Source organism: Lipophrys pholis (assembly GCF_963383615.2).
Source record: "Lipophrys pholis genome assembly, chromosome: 1".
Classification (NCBI taxonomy): Eukaryota; Metazoa; Chordata; class Actinopteri; order Blenniiformes; family Blenniidae; genus Lipophrys; species Lipophrys pholis.
In genome coordinates, this window is record NC_137635.1 from 9348111 (window position 1) to 9372977 (window position 24867).

The 24867-nt window shown below is 46.5% G+C and overlaps 1 protein-coding gene across 1 annotated transcript in view; it reads right to left on the bottom strand.

Moving 5' to 3' along the window:
• LOC308122430 (SRC kinase signaling inhibitor 1-like) overlaps positions 1-20857 on the bottom strand; it is a gene marked incomplete at its 3' end in the record, with an annotated part of 41442 nt that extends 20585 nt beyond the window's left edge. Inside the window, 2 exon segments of the mRNA XM_080484224.1 lie at positions 15555-15578; positions 20558-20857. Coding sequence (XP_080340350.1) covers positions 15555-15578; positions 20558-20839 — 306 coding nt within the window. The 5' untranslated portion in view covers positions 20840-20857.
• Between the last annotated feature and the right edge of the window lie 4010 nt (positions 20858-24867).

A 24867-nucleotide genomic window follows, 5' to 3' on the forward strand; every position in this document is an offset into this window, starting at 1 on the left:
AAACCTTTGCATTATTATTATTATGAGAGTCCAAGCTAGACGGGGCCGCTGCATCATAAGAGTCCAGGTGAACCTGTCCTCACCTGTCCAGGTTATCCTGTCTTCACCTGTCCTCACCTTTCCAAGTGACCCTGGCCTCATATGTCCTCACATGTCCAGGTGACCCTGGCTTCACATGTCCAGGCGAACCCTGCCTCACCTGTCCAAGTGACCCTGGCCTCACCTCTGCCTCAGCTGGATTTCACCAGTCTGAGTGTCTGATTTGCATAAATTGATCCAGAAGTTGCATGAATGAGTCGGTGGCTGCGACTCAGCGATCAGTGGAAGAAAGGAGGAAGCAGAGAGATGATTTCTCACATTTCATGAGATCTGAGCTGCGGTTTCACAGCTGAAATTGATTTGCAGTGTCATGGAGGAGATTCCAAGTGTTTATATTACCACAACAAATACAAAAACAGAGAATTAGAGTCAGACATTTAAAATGAAAAAGCCTCTCGGTGCTGTTTGAGGGGTGATGAGCAGCGTCGCTGCCGTTCAGAGCATCAGGATTCCTCTGCACGTCCACACTTGGAAGATTAAAAGCTGAAATCGTCTCGCTTCTTTCATCTTCTGTGTTTTATTGGACTGATGAGGAATCATTTCTGACGCTGCATCAAACACTTAATAATCACGATGGAAGTCCTGGAGGAGACGCAGCAGCCTGAATACTGAGCGTGGCATCGGCCAGAGGAACGCCGTCTCCATTTCAACTGCCCCCCTGAGGGCGGGGGGGGGGGGGGGGGGGGGGGGGGGGTTATGGGTCACATAAATGCTGTTATTATTAAACTATTATTATTATTATTATACCAACAATAATAATAACCATTATCATCAATATAATCATAAGAATACATTTTACATGTGTTCCACATCCACAAGTACTAAAAACAACAATATAGTATAAACAAACTATTATTACTATGTGATGATTCATTCTCAACCTACGGCTGTTAACAATAATCAATCCATTAAAATGAGTGTGATAGAAACTGAGAGGCTATGAGACAAGAAAACAAAAAGGTTTTCAGAAACTGCACGGATTTAAGAAACAAATGGCCCATTAATTTAGAAAGAACTTGATGTTTTTACATTAATGTGAATGTACACAAGGAGAGAGTCTGTAAGTGAAATGTCTCCCGGTGCTCTTTTTTTTTTTATTTAATTCGTCAAATTTCCTAGTTTTTTTTACATGAACACAAGGAAATGCAGGGCATTGTACGGCATTTGGAGTTTGACTATTGTACAGAGGTAATGTATGTATGTGTGGGATGAGGGAGCGGGGGGCGGTCAATCTCATATCTGAAAATAAATCTTTCATTTAGTCCATTTTGCAATGTACGACTCCTTTTGCAGGCGTATAAAGGAGGTCAGTCTTTCCATGTCATGAATCTCCTTGATGACTTCAATCTAGTTATCTAGTGTAGATGAATCTTTCTGTAGCCATTTACGAGTTATTGCTTTCTTTGCTGCAGCAGTTTGTATTTTTAGCAGGTATCTATCGTGTCCTGTCAATCTTTCCGGTTCTGCACAAAGTTGAGATGTATGACTTTAATTTTGATCCAGAATATTTGGATTTTTAGGCATCCCCCCGCCGGCTCCCCCATCCACACAACTTCTCCAACATGCATGACCCGTTGGCGTAAAGTGTGTTGTCATTGGAGGAGTAACAGAAAAGCAGATAAGGTTCCTCCAGCAGAATTCTCACCGACACATGGACCAGGAGGTAGTACAAGCAGTCTCACACATGTTCTCCCATTGTTCACTGCTTATTCTGTCATTTCATTCTTTTTCCCATCGCTCCCGTACGTACCCTTTCTAATTCCCTGATAAAGTTGTGAAATTATTGAGTGCTTTAACCCAGAACCCAGAAACCTTGATGACGCGGTGCTGGAGCGGTGAGCACAGCGAGAAGATTCAGGTTTGAGTCCGTTCCAGGTGAAGTTTGCATGTTTTGTCCTGGTGTGAGTTTAGTGATAGAAGCTGATGTGCTGCGATCGCAGGTGAAGCATAGAGGCCTGCAGTGACTTTATGTTTCTAACAAAGTGAGGAAACATCAGCGTCTCGTCGCTCTTAAACACTCAGACGGTAAAACATCACGATCTCATGATGATTTTCTCTCTTTGCTTCTCGTCGCCGCAGATTGAATCGCTTCTGTGTGGCTCGATTTAATAACAAACGTCAGCTGAACCGCTCATTTATCTGCTCTGCTTCCAATGACAATTATCTCACGCACGCGCACGCACGCACGCACGCACGCACGCACGCACGCACGCACGCACGCACACACGCACACACACACACACACACCAGACAGGTTTACAGCGGTGAACATCTGGCAGACATCACCAACACACTGCTGAGTGTGAAATGAAGATGAAATTACAGCATAACTACCGTTAACAGGAGAGGAGGATTGTGGGTAATGGGGGTCATTATTCAAACAATCAGGTTTTAATTGTTGATCAAGCAAAGGAGGCGGATTGTTTTATATTGTTATAACTCTGTGATCCTGAAACGACTTGACCTGCCTCCCCCTACCTCCACCTACCTCTGCCTGGTTCCCCATGCCTCCATCAGCCTCCCCCTACCTCTACCTGATTCCCCTGCCTACATCTCCTGTTTGGTGTTACTTGGAACCTCATCAGCTTCTTACAAACAAAACCACCACCCATACACCACCACCCGGGGACACCACCACTCTTACACCAGAAGCCTTACACCACCACTCTTTCACCACCACCCAAGGGCATCACCAGCCTTACACCACCACTATTACACCATCACCTCAGGACACCACCAGCCTTACACCACCACTCTTACACCCCCACCCCCAGACATCACCAGCCTTACACCACTCAAACAGAGGAAGTGAGAGAACAGCCTGAATCTGCCTCTGCAGCAGGAGACTCGTCCTCCAGCTGTGGTTGTCACTCAACACTGAACACTGTTTTGTGGTGAAATGTCTCCACAGCGGCTGAAGTTGCAGCTCTTATGGAAACTATCACACACAAAGCATTTATTTCAAGTAGTGCAACTGTACAACGAAGGAGAGGCTCAAGTTTCTCCGCATAGCTGTTGTAGAGACGAATCTGTTTATGTGTTAAGAGTAAATCCACCAGTAAATCTGGAATGTGTGAGACTCTCCTGCATGTTGGAGCCACGTAGCTTTAAAATCCCCTTCGGTTCAAATCAGCATGTCTGGTATGAGAGCAGCTCATCATCAGAGGTCAACAGCTTCACCCCTTCACTCTTCATGGTTTAACCTGTTCAGCCTCAAGCTGCGTCTTTATGAAGCTGTGGGACCTGAACAACCAGAGACTCGACAGGACAGGGAAACACAGTCACTGCCTGTTCTGACGCTTTTGACAGAAAGACTGAGAAAGATATTCCAACTTGCAACGTCGACCCTGAGACTTCCTGCCAAAACTGGGAATCTGGTGCAGATACACATCTGTACATAAGAGCAATCAATAAGTCAAACTGTGTTCATAGATCACCTCTCAGTGGTTACCATGGAAACAATCAAAAATAACTACTGTACAGCAGCAGCAACTGACAGGTTGTGTGCTCAGTGGTTACCATGGAAACACTCCATCCAGAACACTGACTCTGTGACACTTCTTGTTGGTTTTATTGTTACATCAAACTCTCTACCACATGACTATTTCTACAATCGTCCACAAGAAACCACAACAAGTCTTTGGATGAATTCAGTCTCGTGACGATCATGAGCTGATTTACCTGATTTGCAGATGTGTTGCCTGGCAACAAGCTCCCGTTTGACCAAACTACAAAACTACACCACCTCATCCATCTTGAGCTCCATTTCCACTGCACACAATGTGCCGGAACGGGACGATAGAGTTCGGGTTTTCGTGCGTCCCCACTGCAAAAGTTGTGGATGGTACCGAAAGAACCGTAAAAGGGTTACGATTTTTCATCACAACTTCTGCTGGGGTACCCAGCACTACAGAACGGATCCGACAAGGAGAAGTAAAACGCAGCAGTCTGCTGATTGGTCAGTCATTTACGCAACTCTCGACAAGCCCGCAATTTTTAAATATCTCACCATCTGTATGAATCCTCTGTTGTTGTTTACCTACTTGGCTTTGCACTGGTTGTTTTGATATCCCGTGGCCACGGACGTCCAACCGTGGCCTGCACGCAACGGCCGACGTTTTCTTGAACATTTTCATGCCTTAGATACAAATCCCCCCCGCTGTTTTCATCACAGGAATTCTCTCTTGTCATCATGCAGGCTGAATAACTGAAGTAAAACAAATGAAAGTTAATGAATAAGCTCCGACTGCAACAGGTTGAAGATCAGAGACACAGAGAAGACCGGAGCAGCTCCACGTGCCCTGAATCGTCTCCCAGCTCAAACTCAAACTAACTTAATACAACAATGTTGAACTAAATACAGTTGATATCAGCTCCTGTGTCAGACTCTCACCTCTCCGTCGTGCATCGTGAACGTGAAAAGCTCCCGAGATATAACAACCACGCCTGGGTGGTGCAGGAGGAGTAACTCCACCTCCCAGCTCTAAAACCACACTCACAGATTTCCCAGCAGTCACTTGGGGGGTGGGGGGGTGATTGATGAAGCAGCTGTGCCGTGCCCCCTTCTCCACACAGCTGCCACCCTGAACCCCACATTTCACGGCCGTTAGCACCACATCAACGTGGCGAGCCTTTCCACTGAGGCGGTTACCCAGAATGCTGTGGGTGAATCCCTGCTGAAGGACGGAAGGACTGAAGGATGGAAGCAGAGAAGCTGCACATGTTCACAGCAGCAGTCAGAGGAGAGGAGAGGAGAGGAGAGGAGAGGAGAGGAGAGGAGAGGAGAGGAGAGGAGAGGAGAGAGGAGAATCACCCGCTCCTCACCTCACGTTCACTCAGAGCTGTTTGGTTCCCTGCAGAGAAGATCCACAAGAGCAGCCGGGGGTTAAGTGCCTTGCTCCAAGGCTGATTGAGAGAGGGAAGCCATTTTTAATATCCTGAAATCATGAGTCAGCGTTAACTGTGAGGGTTTAAAGCTTCACCAGCCTGCTGACATCTGGTCAATTTTCGTTTCATGCTGCAGAACAGTGAGAGTGTCACTGTGTTCTGACGAAGGTTTGAGTTGCAGAACTCGTCAGTGGAAAATCTGCACGACATCGATGCACGCTTGTGTTTGTTACAGTTTGAAGTAAAAACGTTGCAGCCAGTCGAGAATAAAGGGTAACTACGACATTCAGCTCTGCCTCAGTCAGCACGATTTCTGTCGCCTGGAGTGAAGGATCATTTTGTTCTTCCTGAGATCTGGTGGGAACTTCATCCTGTTCTTGCTTTGCATCGACTCCACTGGTTTGGCAGATGGCGGGAGTGTCAATAAGCCGCCCACATGCTTCGGCGCGCCGCCAGGCGGGGAGCCGGTCGGGGGAACGCTGCAGCAGTCCGCCTCCTAAGCCTTTTAGACGCGGGAAACACCGCCGCTATTCTCTGAGTGCGATCAGGGAATAGTGATTTTCCAGCGAGCTTCATATCAGCCGGCAAACAGCACGAGACTGCGGCGCCGCCGTGTCAACGGCCGAGCTCGGCTCACTTGCTGGAACAAACATGGCCACTTTAGCCATCACGTGTTCGCTGTGGAACACACGACTTGTAAAGCTTCCAGCTCCCACAGGACACAAATCCTTCCTAAACAACAAGAGATTCACGTGTTGTGAGCATTTGCAGATGATTCTTTGTTCTACTGAAGCTGCTGATCAGTTGGTTGTGGCGGAGACCGACTTCAGTTTCAGCAACGACGCTCAAAAAACTAAAGATTCACGTCAACTTGTCCGTTAAAAAGATCAAACACGAGAACTTCCTGAAGAAGTTCAACCAGGATCTTCTCATCAGTTGCTTCACGCTCCATCCTGCCGACGCTCCGTCCTGAAGCTGCTGTATCTCTGGAGCGGCTCTGAACACATCTCTGCGTCTACATGGAGAGATTTCTGAGCGCAGGGCTCGAGAGCTGAAGCAGTGAGCCTTCAGCGAGCATCAGACCAGTCCAATCTCACCAAAGTGGGTTCCATGTATCAGACACGTACACAAGACGAGGGGCTGCAGGAGTGTAACACTGGTGTGAACACTTTTCTCTGTTCTGACTACTGAACGAACACACTCACTGTCTCATTCACACACTTAAAGGCACAATATGTTTAACACTTATCTAAAATGAGCTTCATGATATAAAGAAACAACAGTGAGCCAGCTCGCCCGCCACCCAGTGCTGTAATACTACTTTGTACCACCAGATGGTGCATTCAGGATTCTCGGTTTAGAAACAGCCAGATGGAGTCCTAAACCCAGAGTGACGACTGACTTCGGTGTAACAGCCACGAGACTGACACTCGTCTTCTGATGTCTTGTCAACATAAATCTCAAGCTTTATTTCTGACAGAGAATTACTGCCAACGTAGCAGCAGCGTCTTTATCTTCTCCACTATCAGCGAGGAACTAAAGCAAGGCACTGACAGGCGACACAGTAAGATGGCTACTGAGTGAGTGTGAATGTTCGGCGGCGTCCACAGTGAAGCTCCATTCCTCAAGAACGAACACGAGGCGCAGAACCGAGACTAAAGGCTGCCACTGCTTCGGACGCTTCACGCTGGAGGACAAGGCGGTGAAATGGAGCAGTGATGTTTGTTTCGAGTCAGGAGGAGAGAGAAGACGGGGCATTCTGCAGCTCTGAGCTCCATTGTTTCTCTGGCAGATTCAGGCGGCTGTTTGAATCCCGGCACACAAACCACCGAGCAAGACACGTGAGAGAGTGTGTGTGTGTGTGTGTGTTCATTTAGTGAGGCAGTGAAACATCAAAGGGCTGTGGTGGGGAACTACTAAACCGACACACACACACACACACACACACACACACACACACACACACACACACACACACACACACACACACACACACACACACACACACACACACACACACACACACACACACACACACACACACACACACACACACACACACACACACACACACACACACACACACACACACACACACACACACACACACACACTGTGCTGCAGGGTTTGTGTTGCATCAGAAGAGGCGGCGAGACGCCCCGGGAGGACGAACAGCGACAACCAATCGTGCGCGAGCTGCGGCGCGGGAACAAATCGGAGGCGACGGGTGAAAAGAAGCAGCATGTTTGTTGTCACCAGCTCCGACGAGAGCGACATGACGAGAGCAGCTGTCAGTGAGCACGGTGATACGAGACACACTAAGCATATATCACAACATGCTGCTTCACAGCGCGGCTGCAGCGACGCTGCAAAAACTATTTTATCTGACAAAATAAAACAAATTCTTTATTTACTTTAATAGTTACTGAACCTAACGGTGCCTGTTTCTCCACAATCAATAAACTCAGTAAACATACTGAGCTCTCACTCTGAAGGAGCGTCTATAGACACCACACTTGTTTATTTTATTTTTTTGTCCCACTTGGATGATTTCAACAAGCGAGAATATTTCAACAGCGACTTTGTTCTCTCCATAGTACCATTTTATTCCGTCTGAAAAATATAAGCAAATGTTTTTTATATGGCATTGAAACCAGTTGGAAGGTGTAAAGGTGGAGGAAGATGCTTTATAATCTTGATGTTAGGGGAGGAAGATGCTCTGTAATCTGGAGGTTTAAATGGGAATATGGTCTATAATCTGAATGTTAGTGGAGGAAGATACTCTATAATCTGGAAGTTAAAAGGGGAATATGCTCTATAATCTGGATATTAGAGGAGGAAGAAGCTCTAGAATCTGGATGATAGAGGAAAAAGATGGTTTATAATCTGGAAGTTACCACTTCTCGAAAGAAATGACAGTGACAAAATAAAAAAATAAAAAACATCTGAGCTGAACTAACCTACAGATTAATGCTAACCACTGATGCTAATCACTGCTCCGGTGGATTCGGGCTAATGCTAAGTGTAATGCTCCTTCCAGTGTGTCGTCCCTCATGTGGCCGTCAGGACGATTGAGTTCATCCAGATTGACGAGGATGCTATTGCTAACAGGAAGTGAATCAGAGAGAAACGGCAGCAACACGAAAGTTTTCAGTTCTTGTAGTTACTAGTTACTCTGTCGTTGGAGTCTTTACTTTGTGTCTCATTTCTCCACCAGCTGACGGAGTCTGTCCCCAGCAGAACCTCGTTAGCCTCGCTAAGGCCGACACTTCCTTTTCTTCAGTGTTTCAGATCAATTCAGACTTTATTGATCCCCGAAGGCCGATTCATTTATCGCTCCTCCAGTTCACACAGTCTGCACAAACAAGGACTCCTCGTCACAGTTACACTGTCAAGAGCCGCACCAACAGCAAAAAGGAAACGGTGAAACTGAGGCAACAGGAAGGACTGCTCTCACTTTAGAACCGGTACCCAGAGGACAGAACCAAGAACAAAATCCAGTATCCAGTGAGCAGGACCAATACTCAACAAGACAACACAAGACAAGATATTCCTTTATTCGTCCCACGACGGGGAAATCTACAATGTTGTAGCAGGAAGTTAATAAGCAGCAATTTGCGGTACTTGTGGGTTTTTTTTTCTCTCATAACTTTACTAACACACAAGCAGAATTGAAATCTTTTTGTGCACAAACAGTGAAACCTTAATATAAAACTTTCAAAACTGCATAGCTTTAGTGTCACTGTTAAATAATTGATTGTTTAGTTGAGAAAAGTGCTGACACATAGATTATTTTTTTAGAGAAGTAAACTAAACCAAGTGCCTCCTGTTGAATTGCTTATAGATTTTAATGCAACTTTCAGCTCTGGGTTCATGATAATAGTAAATGCTGCAGAAATGACTTCTTTTTGGGATATCATCTGCAGCTGATTTGCACTGTTTGGGGGAGTTATGCCAATGAACAAATCACAAGTTAGCTCAATCAATGACCTCTGATGCTGCACTGATATATGGACAACAGCTGCATGTAGACAAGGGTCAGTTGAAGACGTGCTATGTGCAGCACATGCATGTAGTCTGCACGCCCACTCTCAGCCAATCACAGGCCAACTCGCTCTTATGGTGCGTTCTGGTAACACAAATGAATGGGAACAAACTAAAGTCATCAATAAACCTTAACATTGCAATCAGCCTCCTTTTCTTCAATCAATCAATCAATCAAAGTCTTTATTTGTTCTCACGGGGGGCAATTAAAAGGTCACATAGAGCAGGTAGTGCAAATAAATAAATGTATAAATATCGCAACAACAGACAACAACTACATCTCCGGGCAGGGGCGGGTGGTCGTTAGGGTCAGGTGAGGCTGAGCAGTGAGATTTCACTGATTTCACCAATGCAGCGGAATAAATGATAATAAATCATTATCCCTCGCATTATTAATTTGAGGGAACAACTTATTATCTCGTTCCAACGTGTTATTATTATTGTTTTTTCTCTATAACCACTCTGGGACTCCATGTTCGCAGTAGATTTCAGAATGCGGTTACAGCGTCTGCTCCGACTCGTAGGTAGCGATAACTCCGCCCCCAGATGACGACGTGTCAGATCCCGCTCTGGCCTCACTCTGGCCCAGCAACGATTTGGGGCCAGTTTAGCGCCCGTTTAGACCCGGATAGTCTGGGGCTTTGAAACACAATGAACTGGTGCACAATCCAGCCCTGAACCCAAACTAGCTCTTGGTTCTTTTTGGTGGAAAAGCCCCGAGAGTGACACGGTGTCGAAGACTTTCTAAATACCTCATGGTCTAGTGGTAGAATTTTCAATATTTCAAATAGCAGACCCAGGTTCAATAACCTAATTGGTCTTTTTCTTTTCGGATCACCTATTTTCAGTACACAACCTTTTCACAAAATCAGCACTTATATGGTTGTCATAAGTTGTGCACCCACTTCACGTTGGCATTCAGTGGTGTCACTAGACCTGAAATAAAATCTTGCCCGAACATGTATTTTCATATAGAAACACAACTCAGTGGCATCAGTGGCAAAATAATATTCAAAACCTTAACCCTGTGATGCACAATCGTGTATTGGACTTGTTTTGTTTTCAGGACAAGTTGTGCTGTCTATGTATGCATGCTGCAGGAATGTAACCAGAATGAGTAAATTGCAATATATCCATGAAGACAAAAGAAAAACACAAAATGGAAATCAGACAGAATTTATCCCCAGAAAATCCAGCAGTTTTGACCGCAGACTAATTTTTTCCCCCCCAAGTCTTCTTTACAAGTGCAAAGAAATAAACTCCATCACATTGACAGAAAAACTATTTACACACATAGTCACAAAGAAAAGTCTTTTTTTTTTTGGAAGGTTTTATTGTCATACTTCATCACCACAGACTTTGCTCTTCCATGGAATGACCTACTGGACCTTCTGCTCTTGCTGCAGTAAGTGCAGGTCTTTCGGCGATATGAGGTCTGTTGCTTTTGTCAGTCTGCGGGGCAGCAGCCTCTGCGGCTGGACACGGGGGATGGCGACTGTGACACCATGCAGCTCCTCCAGGAAAGTCCCGTGAAGGAGGTCGCAGTTTGGAGCAGGGATGTCCATGAGGTAATAGAACAGTGCATGTCCCTCCACTCCTGTATCTCCTTCTTACCTCCGACTTCCTCTCTTTCTTCTACCTTTCCGTCTTGTCTCTCTTCTGCCTGTCCCTCTCCGGTCTTTCTCCCTACATCCTCTCGTCCTCCAGGTTCTCCTACCACTCCGGTATCTCCTGCCTTGCCCTCTTCATTGTCCCCTGCCTTTTCATCCTCTCTTTCTTCTGCTTCTCCCTCTTCTCTTTCTCCTCAATTACCCTCACCTCTCTTTCACACAACATCATTCTCTCTTGCTCCAGCGTCGCCATCTCTTCCTGTATCGCCTGCCTCTCCCTCCTTTCTCTTGCTTGTCTCTCTCTCTCCTCCTTGTCCTTTTTTCTCTCTATTCTCTCATTCCTCTCTTTCTCTTGCCTCTCTGTCTCCTCCTTCTCCTTTCTTCTCTCCTCCTTCTCCCTCCTCTTTTTCTCTTGCTTCTCCTTCTCTCTCTCCCGCCTCCCCCTCCTCTCTTTCTTTATCCTCTCCTTCTCTCTCTTCTGCCTTTCCCTCTCCTCGCAGTCAGTCTCCTTCAGGTTCAAAGCATTTGTGAGGCTCTTCACTGGCGATTCTAGGCTCTTGCCCATCTCCTGCATCTTCTTGTCCTCTTCAGAGCTTTGTGCCTGGACCTCCTCCTCCGTGCCTCTCAGCAGTTGGATCTCCACACAGATCACACGCTCTAGTTTGGTCTCAAGACCTCCGACCTGGTTGCTCAAATCTTCCTTTTCTTTGGGCAGTTTCTCTTTATCCTCTTCCACGCTGCTGAAGCGCTGAAAGTTCTCAAGGTTTTCCATACAATTGACTTTAGAAAGGCTGGCATCATTAGTGAAAGCCTTTTGCAGTTCAGGAATTCTTGAGGAAATCCTACGTGGCACAGGTGTTCTCTTCTCTTTGTCCTCTTCCACGCTGCTAAAGCGCTGAAAGTTCTCGAGGTTTTCCGAACTCTTGACTTTGGAAAGGCTGGCATCATAGATAGACTGGTGACCGGTAGAAGATGGATGGATGAACTCTGCTGGAATAAAATCTTGCCCGACCAAGTATTGACAGATAGAAACGCCACTGTTAAATACCAGTAATAGTAAAACCATGAGTCAGATATAAAAACAACGAAGAATGAAGGCCAAAGGTTAGAATATGTATAAACAGGAGGCTGGGGTTAGGGTTAGGGTTGTCAGTAAAGTAAAGTAATCAGTAAAGTAACTAAGTTTCTTTTAAAGGAGTAACTAGTAATCTTTAATCAGATTACTTTTTCAAGATAACTGTGGAAATACTGCTCATTACAGCTTGGGTGGTTTTCTGGTCTGAGGCTGAGACTCCAGCTTCTCACCACCCGAACTTAAAAAAATTCAGTAAAGAAGATGAGGCAGACTCAATATCTGATCTATCAGCCTGTGAAGTTTTCTTTTTTAATCTTCAGGCGTGAGCCTGGATGGGAAACTTCTTGATGAATGAATCATGTCAATCAGTGTCTTTTTCTCTCAAGGTAGCCGCACGATCATCATGTAGCTGATGGATCTGATTGGAAAAGCAAAAGTCAGCAGTCACTCATTAAATACGAGCCATTTATCGCCGGAAATAATGAAGTTTTACCTCTATAGTCTTAACTTTTCAATAATATGGGACTTCCTGAATGAAGTCACTTTGGGTCACAAGGACATAATTCAGTCCTTTAATTACGAGCTCATGAGACAATCCCTCATGCTAGAATGATAATGAGGAAGAAAAGTGGATTCACAGCTGCGTGTGATAATAATGAGCTGGAGATGAGAAGCGTTGATCCTAATCATTTGCCGTCGAAAGATGTACAAACTGCCTGCACACCGATGTGTGGCTAAAGAGTACAGCGTGAGGAAGAATTAAGGAAGTCGTAATCCATCCATCCATCCATCCATCCATCCATCCATCCATCCATCCATCCATCCATCCATCCATCCAGAAGGTAATATTGAGCCATACATCTCCTCAGAGATGAAGGAGAACTTTCAACAAGCCTTTTCCAATGGTTATTGAGCATTTTGATTTTATGATTATTTTTGTGTTGTAAGCTTCATGATTCAATGTTTTTTTCAGCTCCGAGCAGCCCAAAAAGAGGTTTTCAAGAAGACTACTGTGTGGTAGATGCTCATGCAGCAGGTTTGATTTGTGGATTTTGAAGACAGAAACAATGGCTGCTCTATAAATCAGAAAAATAAATGAACAAATGGACCAAAAAAAATCTACTGTGCTCATAGTTTGTTCTTGGCAACAATGACATAATAGATCTACAACAAAACAAAACATTTTGTCATGAACATGTAGATCTGTTAGTTCATTGTTCATATTACATCATGATGATCTTCACACAAAAACCTATGTAAATTATTGAAGATTCAATCGAATTTGAAGATGACTCATGACTAGAATTGACCTTAATTACATTGTAATTACAGCCTTTGTTGAGCATCCATATATCAGACAGTAAATTACATAGGAGAACACACTAACATACAGCATGTGTATGGGTGTGTGTATGTGTGTGTGTGTGTGTGCCTACAAGGACCTGTAAATATCTTCTGTGTTTGCACATCCCCCTCATGCACACCTGGAACTCTGGATCTTACTGATGCTGTGAGTCTGTTAAAGGGTGTGAAGACCATGAGACCATCAGGGGCTCAAACTCCCAGCCTGTGGCCAGTGGGCCACTCCCAGGGACTGGGCCCAAAGGTTTGTGTAAAAAAAAACCTGTAGTGTTAAAACAAAGTCATTATGTAGTGAGGGATTACTGCCTGCAGCCTGCTGATTGGCTCAGGGTTTCCCATGCAGACTGCTGATTGGCTCAGTGTTTCCCGTGCAGACTGCTGATTGGCTCAGTGTTTCCTGTGCAGTCAAGCAGCGGCGCCCCAGCGGCCTGGAAAGCAGCCATGACGGCATTGCTACACTGAATCCACACGGAGGATTAGAAAGCTGCAGCAGCAGAGAGAGGAGCTGCAGGAGGCAGGAACAAGTTTAACCTTCTTCCTCTGAAGTGGCCAGATAGTAATGGAGTCAGTCAAAGCAAACATTATTCTGGTTTAATACGTTGGACAGCAAAACTCCAGGGATCATTCATTCTGCACATCCTACACATGTGATCTGCTGGGAACACCTCCCAAACCAGGACAAGCTCCTTGAACAGGACCAGCTCCCAGACCAGGACCAGCTCCCAGACCAGAACCAGCTCCCAGCAGCTGCAGGTCTGGAGATGTTCTGATCCAGTCATGGACTCAAATCCTCAAACTATTTCTTTGCAGCAGATGTGAACCTTCCAGATGAGGGGTCTCAAGCTCGCGGCCCACGGGCCAATTGCAGCATTTTTCTACCATTGTCAAATGCCATGGTCGAGCACAAAAAGAAAGGCGACTGCTACTGGTTGCAGCAAATGCCTGAAGTTTGACAATGCGATGTCTGTTGTGAAATTTTAAGAGGAAATAGAATGGAACAAGCTCACAACTGCTTTGAATTTGTAGCGAGCCATGTGAAAGAAGAACTCAAGATGTTGAGCTTCTCTATTATGCCTGCTGTAAGTGGCATAGGTTCACTCCCGGTTGCCAACTTACAACTAATAAACCAAACTAAACTAGATGAACTAACTTACTAGATGAACTAAGCAACAATAACACAACACAAAACAATCATTACCAACACTACAAAGCTAATATAACCCCCAATAATTACATCTAAACCACGACCAACAGAAACTCCCATAATGCATTGCAGCGATCGGCTCTGTGACGCTGCATATTATTAAAACGGCGGATAAACCCAGGAGATCGGGGTTTATAGAACCATGAGTGTGAGTGGTGTGGCTTTCAATGTCATTAATCGTTGTGTGATTCACTATTATTTAGAGGTAAGAGAGCAATGGCCGCTCTCTGTGGCTGTGAGCTGTGGCTGTGGCATGAAGCACCGTTCCTCCACACGCAGTGACGATTGACACTCTCATGCCGTATTGGTCATATGAGCCGCTTTGCACACACTGGTGGTTTTGTTGACTGGATTGATTGAAATGTGGCACTCCGGAGCTCACAGCTTCGGACGGCCGCAGAGTTGCGGATCCGGCTGCAGTGAGCTGCGGCCGCAATTCCACATTCTTCGCGCCACTATGGTTGCGTAATGACGTTACATCCCTGCGTGCGTTCACAACCCTGCCTACATTTTACCACACTCTCTGTCGTGGGACTGCGCAACACAGTTGGTCTGGGTGCGCTTTGCCTTATCATACCGTCCTGCCCACCGCGCTCAGGGATGATCTGCAGGGGGAACGAGGCTCAAGGAGCCGCAAGCAGAGCGACCGCCGTTTGCCAACCCCTGTTGAAGACATTCTGAGGGTCTCAACTGCTTCCTCTCTCAAGCCAAATGTGACTCAGGTATGTGAGAAGAAGGGCTGCCAAGTCTCTGGCAGCAAAGAGTAGGCAAGAGAAACCATGTTCACAAGAGCCTCCAGCGGCCCCCAGGTCAATTGAGTTTGAGACTCCTGCTCCAGACCAACCATGGAGTTCTGTAACATTTCCTCCAATACGCTCATTAACTCTGCATGTTACTCCTGTTTTACAATGTCTGTCAATCAATCAATCAATCAATCAATCAATCAATCCGTGGTTCCAAACAAAGGCGGACATGATTCACATCCTTCAGTCTCCATTGGGCTCGACGTGGTCACATGATGAGGCAGAAACATCGCAGCTCGCAGGAAAACACCACAAAACACCAGCAGAGCAGAAGAAAACACAAGTAGCCATGCAGGGACACAACAATGGAGTTATGCTACTAAACACACACACACACACACACACACACACACACACACACACACACACACACACACACACACACACACACACACACACACACACACACACACACACACACACACACACACACACACACACACACACACACACACACACAGAACACTGACCTTGAAGCTCCAGTAGTTTGGCTGCTGGGGGGGGAGGGAAGAGGGAGAAACAGAAAGAGAAAGTTAGACTGTTTGTTCAGTTCAGCTTCTAAAAACCAGAAACAAAGAAACACGCTGAGTTCTGTGAAGATAAAGGAGAAACACACAGAAAAGGTTCCACAAGTTTTTTTTTCAGGTTTATTTTGAACCGAGATGCAGAAAAGTGACCACGACTGACAGAAACACCTTAGAGCACCGCACGGAGGAAACCTGGTGGCGGTGCGTGAAGCCTGCGGAGGAAACGTCATGACGGAGAAACTTTGTGTTAATTACGACATTGACAGCTCGATTAGCTTGTGTTGTCCTTCACCACCATCATAATATGACTTTAATTGCTTGTAATTGCTTCTCAGCAATTAATCAAATGTTTACAGAGACTTTGCGGCGCTAACGATGTCGACCCAGGCGGCTCCCGAAAACACCCCCAATTAGACCCCCCCCTCACCCCCCCAACAACACGATTGTCCACAAACTTCGAAGGGAATCAGATTTCCAGCTTCAAGCTACGACACAAACCAGGAGAAGTTCTCCCTCAACGAAGGTCAGACGGAGAAAAAACACTGCCGTTTCCCTGAACGACTTCCACTCATCTACTGACTCAATGAGCTGAATGAACCTTTCAGATCTTCCTTTCACATCCTTTCACATAATATCACAGACACACAAAAGATGGCGGCAGTGAACTCGAGTGTCCTTGTGATTCTCCACCGAGGCCCATCAGCTCTTCTCGCCTTAGAAAGTCTGTCAGCTCAGTTTACTTTGATTTATCATTTTATTTATATTTAGTTTCTTAGCAGGAATCTAAAAATAGTCCTGTCGGCTGAAGCCGCTTCCTGGCGGTGTGACGTGGACGAGACAAGCTGACCGACGGTCTGATGCCCCTCATGCTCTTTGTATATTAAATAAATATTCGCTCCATTGTACTATGACAGCGACTGTGTGAACGAAGAAGAGGAAGAAGAAGAAGAAGGTAATTGTGCCTCAGAATAAAGTGAAATGTTGGTTTTTGGAATCATGAAAATCTACAATGTGCATGACGGCATCTCTGATACGTTGATGTGGACTCACACATTGTGAACGTGGTTGACACAGGGACATTAACACTCCCCAGAGCTCCCACCAAGATAATCTGAAACGACTGACGACGTCGTCCAGTCGGTGTCTGAGACAGGGCAGTCATTCCTTCTCTGAAGCCGCCCCGAAAGGAGGAAGAGGCTTCGTGAGCCCTGGGTTTGCTCTGCGAGCTCTTCCTGGTTTCTAGCACATCCAGTCGATCGTGTTACACGTCTGCAGGCTGCCGTCTCACATTTTACATCTCGGGTGGTTTCAACGCCACAAAACTGCAAAATGTCTGTCACAACAAACGATTTGCAGCGATTCAGTGAAGTGAGATGCTGTGCCGAGTTTCACAGGGAAATATCTACTACATCAGATATTCAGGGATAAATTAGAAAGTTCACAGAGGAAACAAACACCCACGTCATGCAAAATCTACCGTCTGTGTTGAGAATAAATCCTGCAACAGAAACCTCAGATTCTGAGTTCCTATCAGGTTCTGCAGGTTCTAGAAATCGTCACTTATTAACTAGAATTTATCACCAAGAAGCTTTGTTACAGAGACAGATCTCAGAGGAAAACAAACCTTTCCAGCTACGACCCCCCGCAACTCCGGTTCGAGGCCTCATTACTACAACAACGTTCCAGGTGATGACACCTCGACCGCAGCAGGAGACAGACCGACAATGATGTAGTTAGTATGCCGGGCCGCGAGGGGGCGCTGTGTGTTGTTTTGGTAACTAAACTACACAGAAGGACCGTCAAGCAAAAGTCCCACTTTGAGAGCCGGTTTGAAAAAGGGACAGTTGCTTGAACTTGGGAGCAAAACGTGACAAAGGCTTTACGGTTACACTCGTTTTCGTTGTTGTATAAACGGGGCTCTCGAGCGGAACATTTGTGGAGGCGTTATTATCACTGTCATTTACATCCTGGAGTTTCAGTCCCAATAATTGCAGCACGGCTCAGTTGGTAGGGCAATCGTCTCCCATTTTGAAGGTTGCAGGTTCTTGAAGGTTCGATTCCCATCTCTACCTGTCCATATACCGAAGTGTCCCTGAGCAAGACACCAAACCCCAAATTCCTCCTATTGGAGGGACAGCACCTTGCATGGTCGCAGCCTCCATTTGTGTGCGAATGTATGGGTGAATGTGATTATAGATGTAAAGTGCTTTGGGGCTGCTCACGCAGTTGAAAAGCTCTTTATAAGTGAAGTCCGTTAAAAGGTTTTCAACAAAAATATCTTAATTATTTATCTATGATTTATGTAAAATGTTTACTGTTTTCCTGAGACTCTGAATCTATTTTGCTGTAATAGATCCGATTGTCCAGGATCACGTTTGGTCCAAACCTGCATGTTTCCTGTTCCCTGACCAGTTTACCGACAATAACTCATCGACAATCGTCCATCTCTTTGCATTTCATCGAGTGTATCGAACATTTCGACAGACTCTGGAGCAGGTTTTTACCAGCGGGTGACTGAAGCTCCTTTACGAGGCGTTTCTGGACCACAGCACTTAAATCAGTGTTTATACGAGCTGCGACAGCTTCCTGTTTATGATCCGACATCAACGAGGCGTCAGACACCGGCGATAGATTCAGTTTTATTCAGTCGCTGGAATCCAATGTGAGCACAAAGTGCAGCTTTTAAAAGCAGCTTGTCAGGGATTCTTTTTATTTGCTCGTCGTGTTGAAGCTCGTTTGTGACGGATCAGAATCAGAATCAGTCTGCAGCTCCGACAGCTGCAGACACAGACGAACGACTTTCCCATCGCTTATTAAACTCACGTCAGACAACTTTCCCACTTTGCTCTTCCACAGGAAATCTAATTCCCCTCTGGGATTACTTCTCAAATATATAAAACTAACAACCTCTGTTACCTCCAGCTGCTGCCTGCGCTCCGCTTTGAAGCCGTTTCACGCGGCGGGTTGGTAATTACAAGCTGACAACTGGGAAATGGGCGATATGATGATCAGCATCCTGTCAGATATTAATAATCAGCTGATGCAGGCGACTCTCATGTGGAGTAACCCTCAGGATGCACCCACCATCTACCTCCAACCCACAGAGGGGTTCATGCGAACAAGCAGACCTCTTCTGGGACGTAAACCAGTCTCCTCCAACAGATCCCACTACCAACCACCCCCACCCACCCCCCACACACCCCCGCCCCCTCTCCCAACTGTGACTCAGTGACGACTGCCCGCCATGTCTCTCAATCACTTCAGCTGAAATCCTGAGGCGTACATATGCACAGAGACAGACGGGGGGTGGTAGGAATGACCTGCATGCCAAGTGGCCATCTTTGTGCCCACCTTCTCCTCTCCACCCACCTCCACCGTCAGCCTCCTCGGAAGCCCACAACAACACACGTGCAGTCGCTCGTTCACACACTTCACACGACACATGCACGGCTGCAGCAGCAGCTCGGACACACCTGGTGACCGCCTGCATGTCAGCAAAACAAGCGCACCCTCTCTCCAAAATATCAGTCAGTTCAGAGCAGGATGACGATCAGGTCTACCTGCATCACACTCACACACACACATGCACGCGAGCACACACACACACTCCGTCATGCAGAAATGCCTCAGCGGTGGATGTAAGGACGGGGTTAGAGGAGAGTTACCGTTGCTGCCACTTAATGACGCCGCATCCTCCCGCCGCTCCACACACCTCCCTCTTCCTCCTCCCCCCTCTCCATCTCTAGCGCTCGCGCTCTCTCTCTCTCTCTCACTCTCTCTCTCTCTCTCTCTCTCTCACTCTCTCCCTCTCCTTCACTGCGGCGCTGTGTCTTCCTCGCGCCCTGAGGATCTGCCACAGTCGCCCCTCGCTGGTACCCGTAGTAGCGCCTGAGAGGCAGTTAGTACGTCTTCATGCCCCCTCCTCTTCTCCTCCTCCTGTCCTCTCTCTCCCCCTCCTTCCTCTCCCTCCCTAGTCCCTAAACGATAGAAACCATCCTCCCTGTCACTCCTTCGCCTTCACTCAGTACAGCCTTTGCCTCCCTACCCGAGCTCAGCCATCGCCAACCATATGATATCACTCAGTTGCCTTATATGGGAAATGGGGGGTTGCCATGACAACAGCAGACTCCACCTGTATTCTCTCTCTCTCTCTCTCTCTCTCTCTCTCTCTCTCTCTCTCTCTCTCTCTCTCTCTCTCTCTCTCTCTCTCTCTCTCTCTCTCTCTCTCTCTCTCTCTCTCTCTCTCTCTCTCTCTCTCTCGAGATGGTGTGATGAGGGTAAACAGATACAGCACATGGACAGAGAGGAGGAAGACGAGGAGGAGAAAGAGGAGGAGGTGGAGGAGGAAGAGGAGAAAGAAGATGAGGAGGTGGAGGATACTGAGGAAGAGGAGAAAGGGGAGGAGGAAGAGGAGGTGGAGGAGGATGATGATGATGATGGGGAGAAGCTGAAGGAGAGGATAAAGTCAAAACAGAGTCTCTCCATCCAGTCGTTGAATTTGGATCAATCGACGATCAGTTGACGTTGTGGGATGAAGCAGCAGAATCAGTGAAGCAGCATTGCTTTGTTGTGTTTTGCTATATTGCTATGTTTGTGCGACGGCTCATCTTTACTGCTCGTTTTAAAACACTAAAGCACTTCGTATCCTTAGAACCAGAGAAGACCTGAAGGAGGAGGATCAGTTCAAACATCCAAACCTGTGACGATGAGGAGGCGTCACTGACCCGGCCAGCGGAGCATCAACGGGCCTGCGAGCTCGTCTGCAGGTATTTTCTCTCAGAGAGAAGTTGAGCAAATAGAAAGCCAATAGAGCTGATCACCCCGCCCGGCTGGACTCTCCTCCATGTTTCTAATGTACAGAGCTGTATTGCTCACCTGAGCTACCCCTGCTCGGGGGGGGGGGGGGACACGACAGAACCACCAGCAGTGTGTTGCAGTGAGTGTACCTGTCGTCCGCCGGGGGTGGCACCCTGCGACAAGCTGCCCGGGCTGTTGCAGAACTTGTTCTTCTGGAGGTCCATCAGCGCGTCGCGCTGCCGCTCGATGTCCGCCTTGTGGATGCTGTTCAGGGCTTCCAGGCTCTTGGCGGCCACCGAGTTGTGGCGGCGGTCCAGCGAAGACGACGTGAAGCCCCCGTTGGTGTTGTCAGGGAAGCGGCGTGCCCCACGGCCGCTGGCGGCCAGCGTGTGGTAATCCCTTGGGAACTCGGCATCGCCGGCGGAGATCATGGAGCCCTTTCGCTTCTCTCGACCTGCAGCCCAGTCGGGGTGTGGGGGATGAGGATTTAAAGACAAGACAGAGGAGGGACAGGAAGTGGAGGCGTGAGAACACCAATATATCTCAGTTACACCAGTTGGAGCCACAAGGAGCTTTACATTCCTGTCAGGGTTCTCATACTGAAACACATCAAGACAAACAGATATTCATCATCACACCTTCACTCCTGTTGAGAAGTGAAGGTGTGGATGTGACAGAAAAGCTACCAGGAAACGTTCTGCAGAGATCAGCTCAAACTGTTTCTCCGTCACACAGGGGGAAACCTGTGGCGATGTCCAGGTGTCTGTTCACCCTGGTTCCAGGTCTCCTCCCTTCACAGCACCACCAGGCACAAAGCTGAGGAGACCCTGAGGTCAATCCGGGACACGCCGGACACATTATGGACCAGAGGCCTGGACTACGACCCGAGATAAACATACCAGGATATCCCTCTGTTACCTGGATTAACATAGCAGGATATCCCTCTGTTACCTGGAATAACATACCACAATATCTCTCTGTTAACTGGATTAACATACCAGGATATCTCTGTTACCTGGATTAACATACCAGGATGGCTCTCTGTTACCTCGATTGACTCCTCCAGACATTCTGGATCCTGATATGAGTTAACACGAAGCAGGTTATCGACTCGGTAATTCAACTCAGTGGTTTCCCTTCAGGATCAGTACGGTCAGATGAAAGGGGCGAAGCTTGTAGCGTCTGACCAATCACAGACATGGAGAAACCCTGCAGAGCAGCTGACTTTACCAGAGAGGAGCAGTTATTGTCTGAGAACATGAAGAATTAAATCACATGCAGCAGGCTAAAAGCAGCAGTGCTGCTGCAGCCAAAGCCAGACCATTCCTGACCTGTTAATGCATGACTTTGTGAGATGATACGGTATTAATTCATCGGACCATATAAACGGTCGACACTGTGATCACGGACAGACGGCACTGTGATCACTCAGTTTCACTTTAGTAAGGCAGAAACCTTTGGAGCAGAGCTTCCTCACTGCTCTCCTTTTAGTTTAGATTTTTGTTTTATTTGTTTTTTGTTAAATATATTTATTGAAAAATATACCAATTGACAATTTATGGTCAGGAATTAAGAATTTTCCTGTTTTTTCTTTAGACTAAACAGACACAAAAACAACAACAACAAACCAACAATAAGAAAACAAATTAAAACCAACAGCATTCCCCCATCCCACCCTGGCTCAAGCGGAGATCACACAGACTGTGATTGACAAAACGGCACTTAGTCTGGAACTGCAAGTCATGGAAGTATGAAATATAAGGATGCCATTTACAAAAGAACCTGTCAGCACACTCTCTCATTGTGTATTTAATCTTCAAGTTTATGGAAGAACATGGTGTCCGTAATCCACTGTGATACAGAGGGGGGGGGGGTTAGGGGGTTTCCAGTGCAGTTGTTCCGAGGGGAGTCTGATGGACTTGCACTTGAGAAAGAGGGATTGAGCAGATAGTGAACACACAACATAAAAACATAAATTGGCTTTGATTGAATTCCCTGCTTCCCGAAAATAAACCAGTGAATGGAAACAATGACGCTTCGACGAGACAAATGATTCTGAAGGGGCTCAAAGCGTTTTGGTTGTGTGTGTTTCAGCCGGCAGCCGGAGGACGGATCAGCTCATGTGTTCATTACACTGTGAGAGGATGATGCTGATTTCACTGCACACCTCACAGCACACGCACAGCGAGTAAACACAGAGCAGTTAATAGGTCAGAGCTGCAGGCGCGTCGACTGAGCGTTAATGTGAGAAGTGCCAGCGCTGCGGCACTAACATCCACGCACCCACTGCCCTTGAGCAACCGCACACTGTATTTGACAACAAACACTCTCTCTCCCTCCAACACACACAGATTGTATTGTTTCACAGGAAACACAAACACACCTCTGGCTGGAAACAGCAGGAACATCTGTGCCGCCCAGGAGCCTCCGGGCCAGGCACACTGACTGTTGCGTGTTTGAACCTCCTGAGGCAAGGCGACAGCAGTCGGTGACAGACAAGCTTTGCTGACCCCTGGTGGTCGTTCTGACTCAAAGCAGAGGGTGTGTGAAGGTGACCAGGTTGAGTGTGAGATGAGGAAACGCCTCACACACGAGCCAAACGCTCCTCCGACGGCGTTTCTGTCCAAACCGCACCGAGACGTCAGCAGAAACTCTACTTTGACATTTATTTTCCTAAAGGTTGTGAGTTAGAACCTCCGTGGTTCAGCTGTCTGCTCATCCTACAGATTCTCCACTGGCTGAGATCTGAACTCAAAGTACTTCAACCGTTTGTCTCAGTGAATATTATCGTCCATAGTACACACATTGCAATAGATACGAGTCGTACACGGTGCTAAAGCCAGTCGACAACGAGTCCAAAAGTAAACTAGCATGCATCTCCGCCTTGCCCAGTGTGAACGTCCTGCTCACTTCTGATCCATCAGACACTTTGAGGAAACACTTCAAGATGAGCTGCTTCAGCCCCCGGTCCCGACAGCCTTTAGTCTGCACCGACTCATCACCGCTCTCTACACGGCTGCAGGAACCCACTCAGGCTTCCATTCACACATTCAAATTAGCTTCTGTTATGACATTTTATGACACTGTTCAGATCAAAATGTGCTGCATCAGCATCATCTGAACTATAACAAGGACAGACTTTGATTAAACGTCTAGTATGTGTGTGATTAGTAGAAAAGTAGAATCATAACATATTACAGGGACTAAATCACCATCTTTCTAATTAAAGAGGTACTTAACCATGTGATCAAACCCATTTCTGAACATATGTGATATGTTAATTTGTTCTGTTCATGTTAAAGGGGACATATCATGCTAAATCCACTTTTTTAGCCCTTAAATGCATGTTGTTGTATATTTAGAGTGTTTAGAAGTACAGAAAAGTTCAAAGTAGTCTCTTCAGGTGCTCCGTTGATATCTTTATATTCTGTTTTGGTCATATTTTGCGATCGGTTTCGATTTTTCTATTCTCTATTACGTTTTTTGAACAATGACGTCACAGTATTCTCAGCGGAACTGCCAAATTAGGACATCGACATTTCGAGCAATCCGCCATTTTTGTTTCTCGCTGCGATTTTGTAGTCCAACCGAAGTTACGAGAGGATAAGTCGAAATGTTCGGTTGTTGGATGTAGTAACCCACAAGCTTCGTTACACCGTCTCCCAGCATCAGAACCTTTTCGAAGTGCCTGGTTGAGTTTTATTTTTCACAGAAATGTACCCACATCTGTGGGTAAGGTCATTTTTGTGTGCGCGAATCACTTTAAGGACGACTGCTTCAACAACCTCCGCCAGTATAAAGAAGGATTTGCCGAAAGACTTGGTCTGATTGAGCGGTCAGTTCCTTCTATCTATGGAGACGACGAACAGAGCACTTCGGTAAGCTGTATATAACGCTAAAAAGTGTGATGATAAGACGTCCCTGTCATTGTTTTGTTAGCATTAGCAGTTGCACCGTCTTCATATGTTAGCGCTGTGTGCTCGTTTTAGATTATAATGTAACTTCTGTGTTAAATAGTCGTTGTAATACAGGCAGTATTGTAGTAGTGGGCATGGATGGAGAAGTTAGTGTAAATATAGTAACACACCATTGCGTTACATCCATATGAAGACGTTGTTCTGCAGGTGCATCATCGTCATTTTCATCTCGCTCCGCCGGGTCCGACTCTGGCTCCAACATGTATGGCTGGATGGACAAATCTTCCGTTGTTGACATTTTGTAAATAATGTGTGAATATAAAGTTTCTGCGCCGCTAGATAATTGTATCTGTTCTATCAAACTACAAAGATGGCCGAACAGGGTGACGTTGAACCGAGTGTCACCTCTGCAACCTGGAGAGGAGGCGGGGTATGAAGTGTCTCATTTGCATTTGAAGAGACCGCCCCAAAACGAGTTGCTCTCAGAAGCACATCAGAAAAGGGGTTGAAAAGGGGCCTGTGGAGCTATAATAATGAGGAAT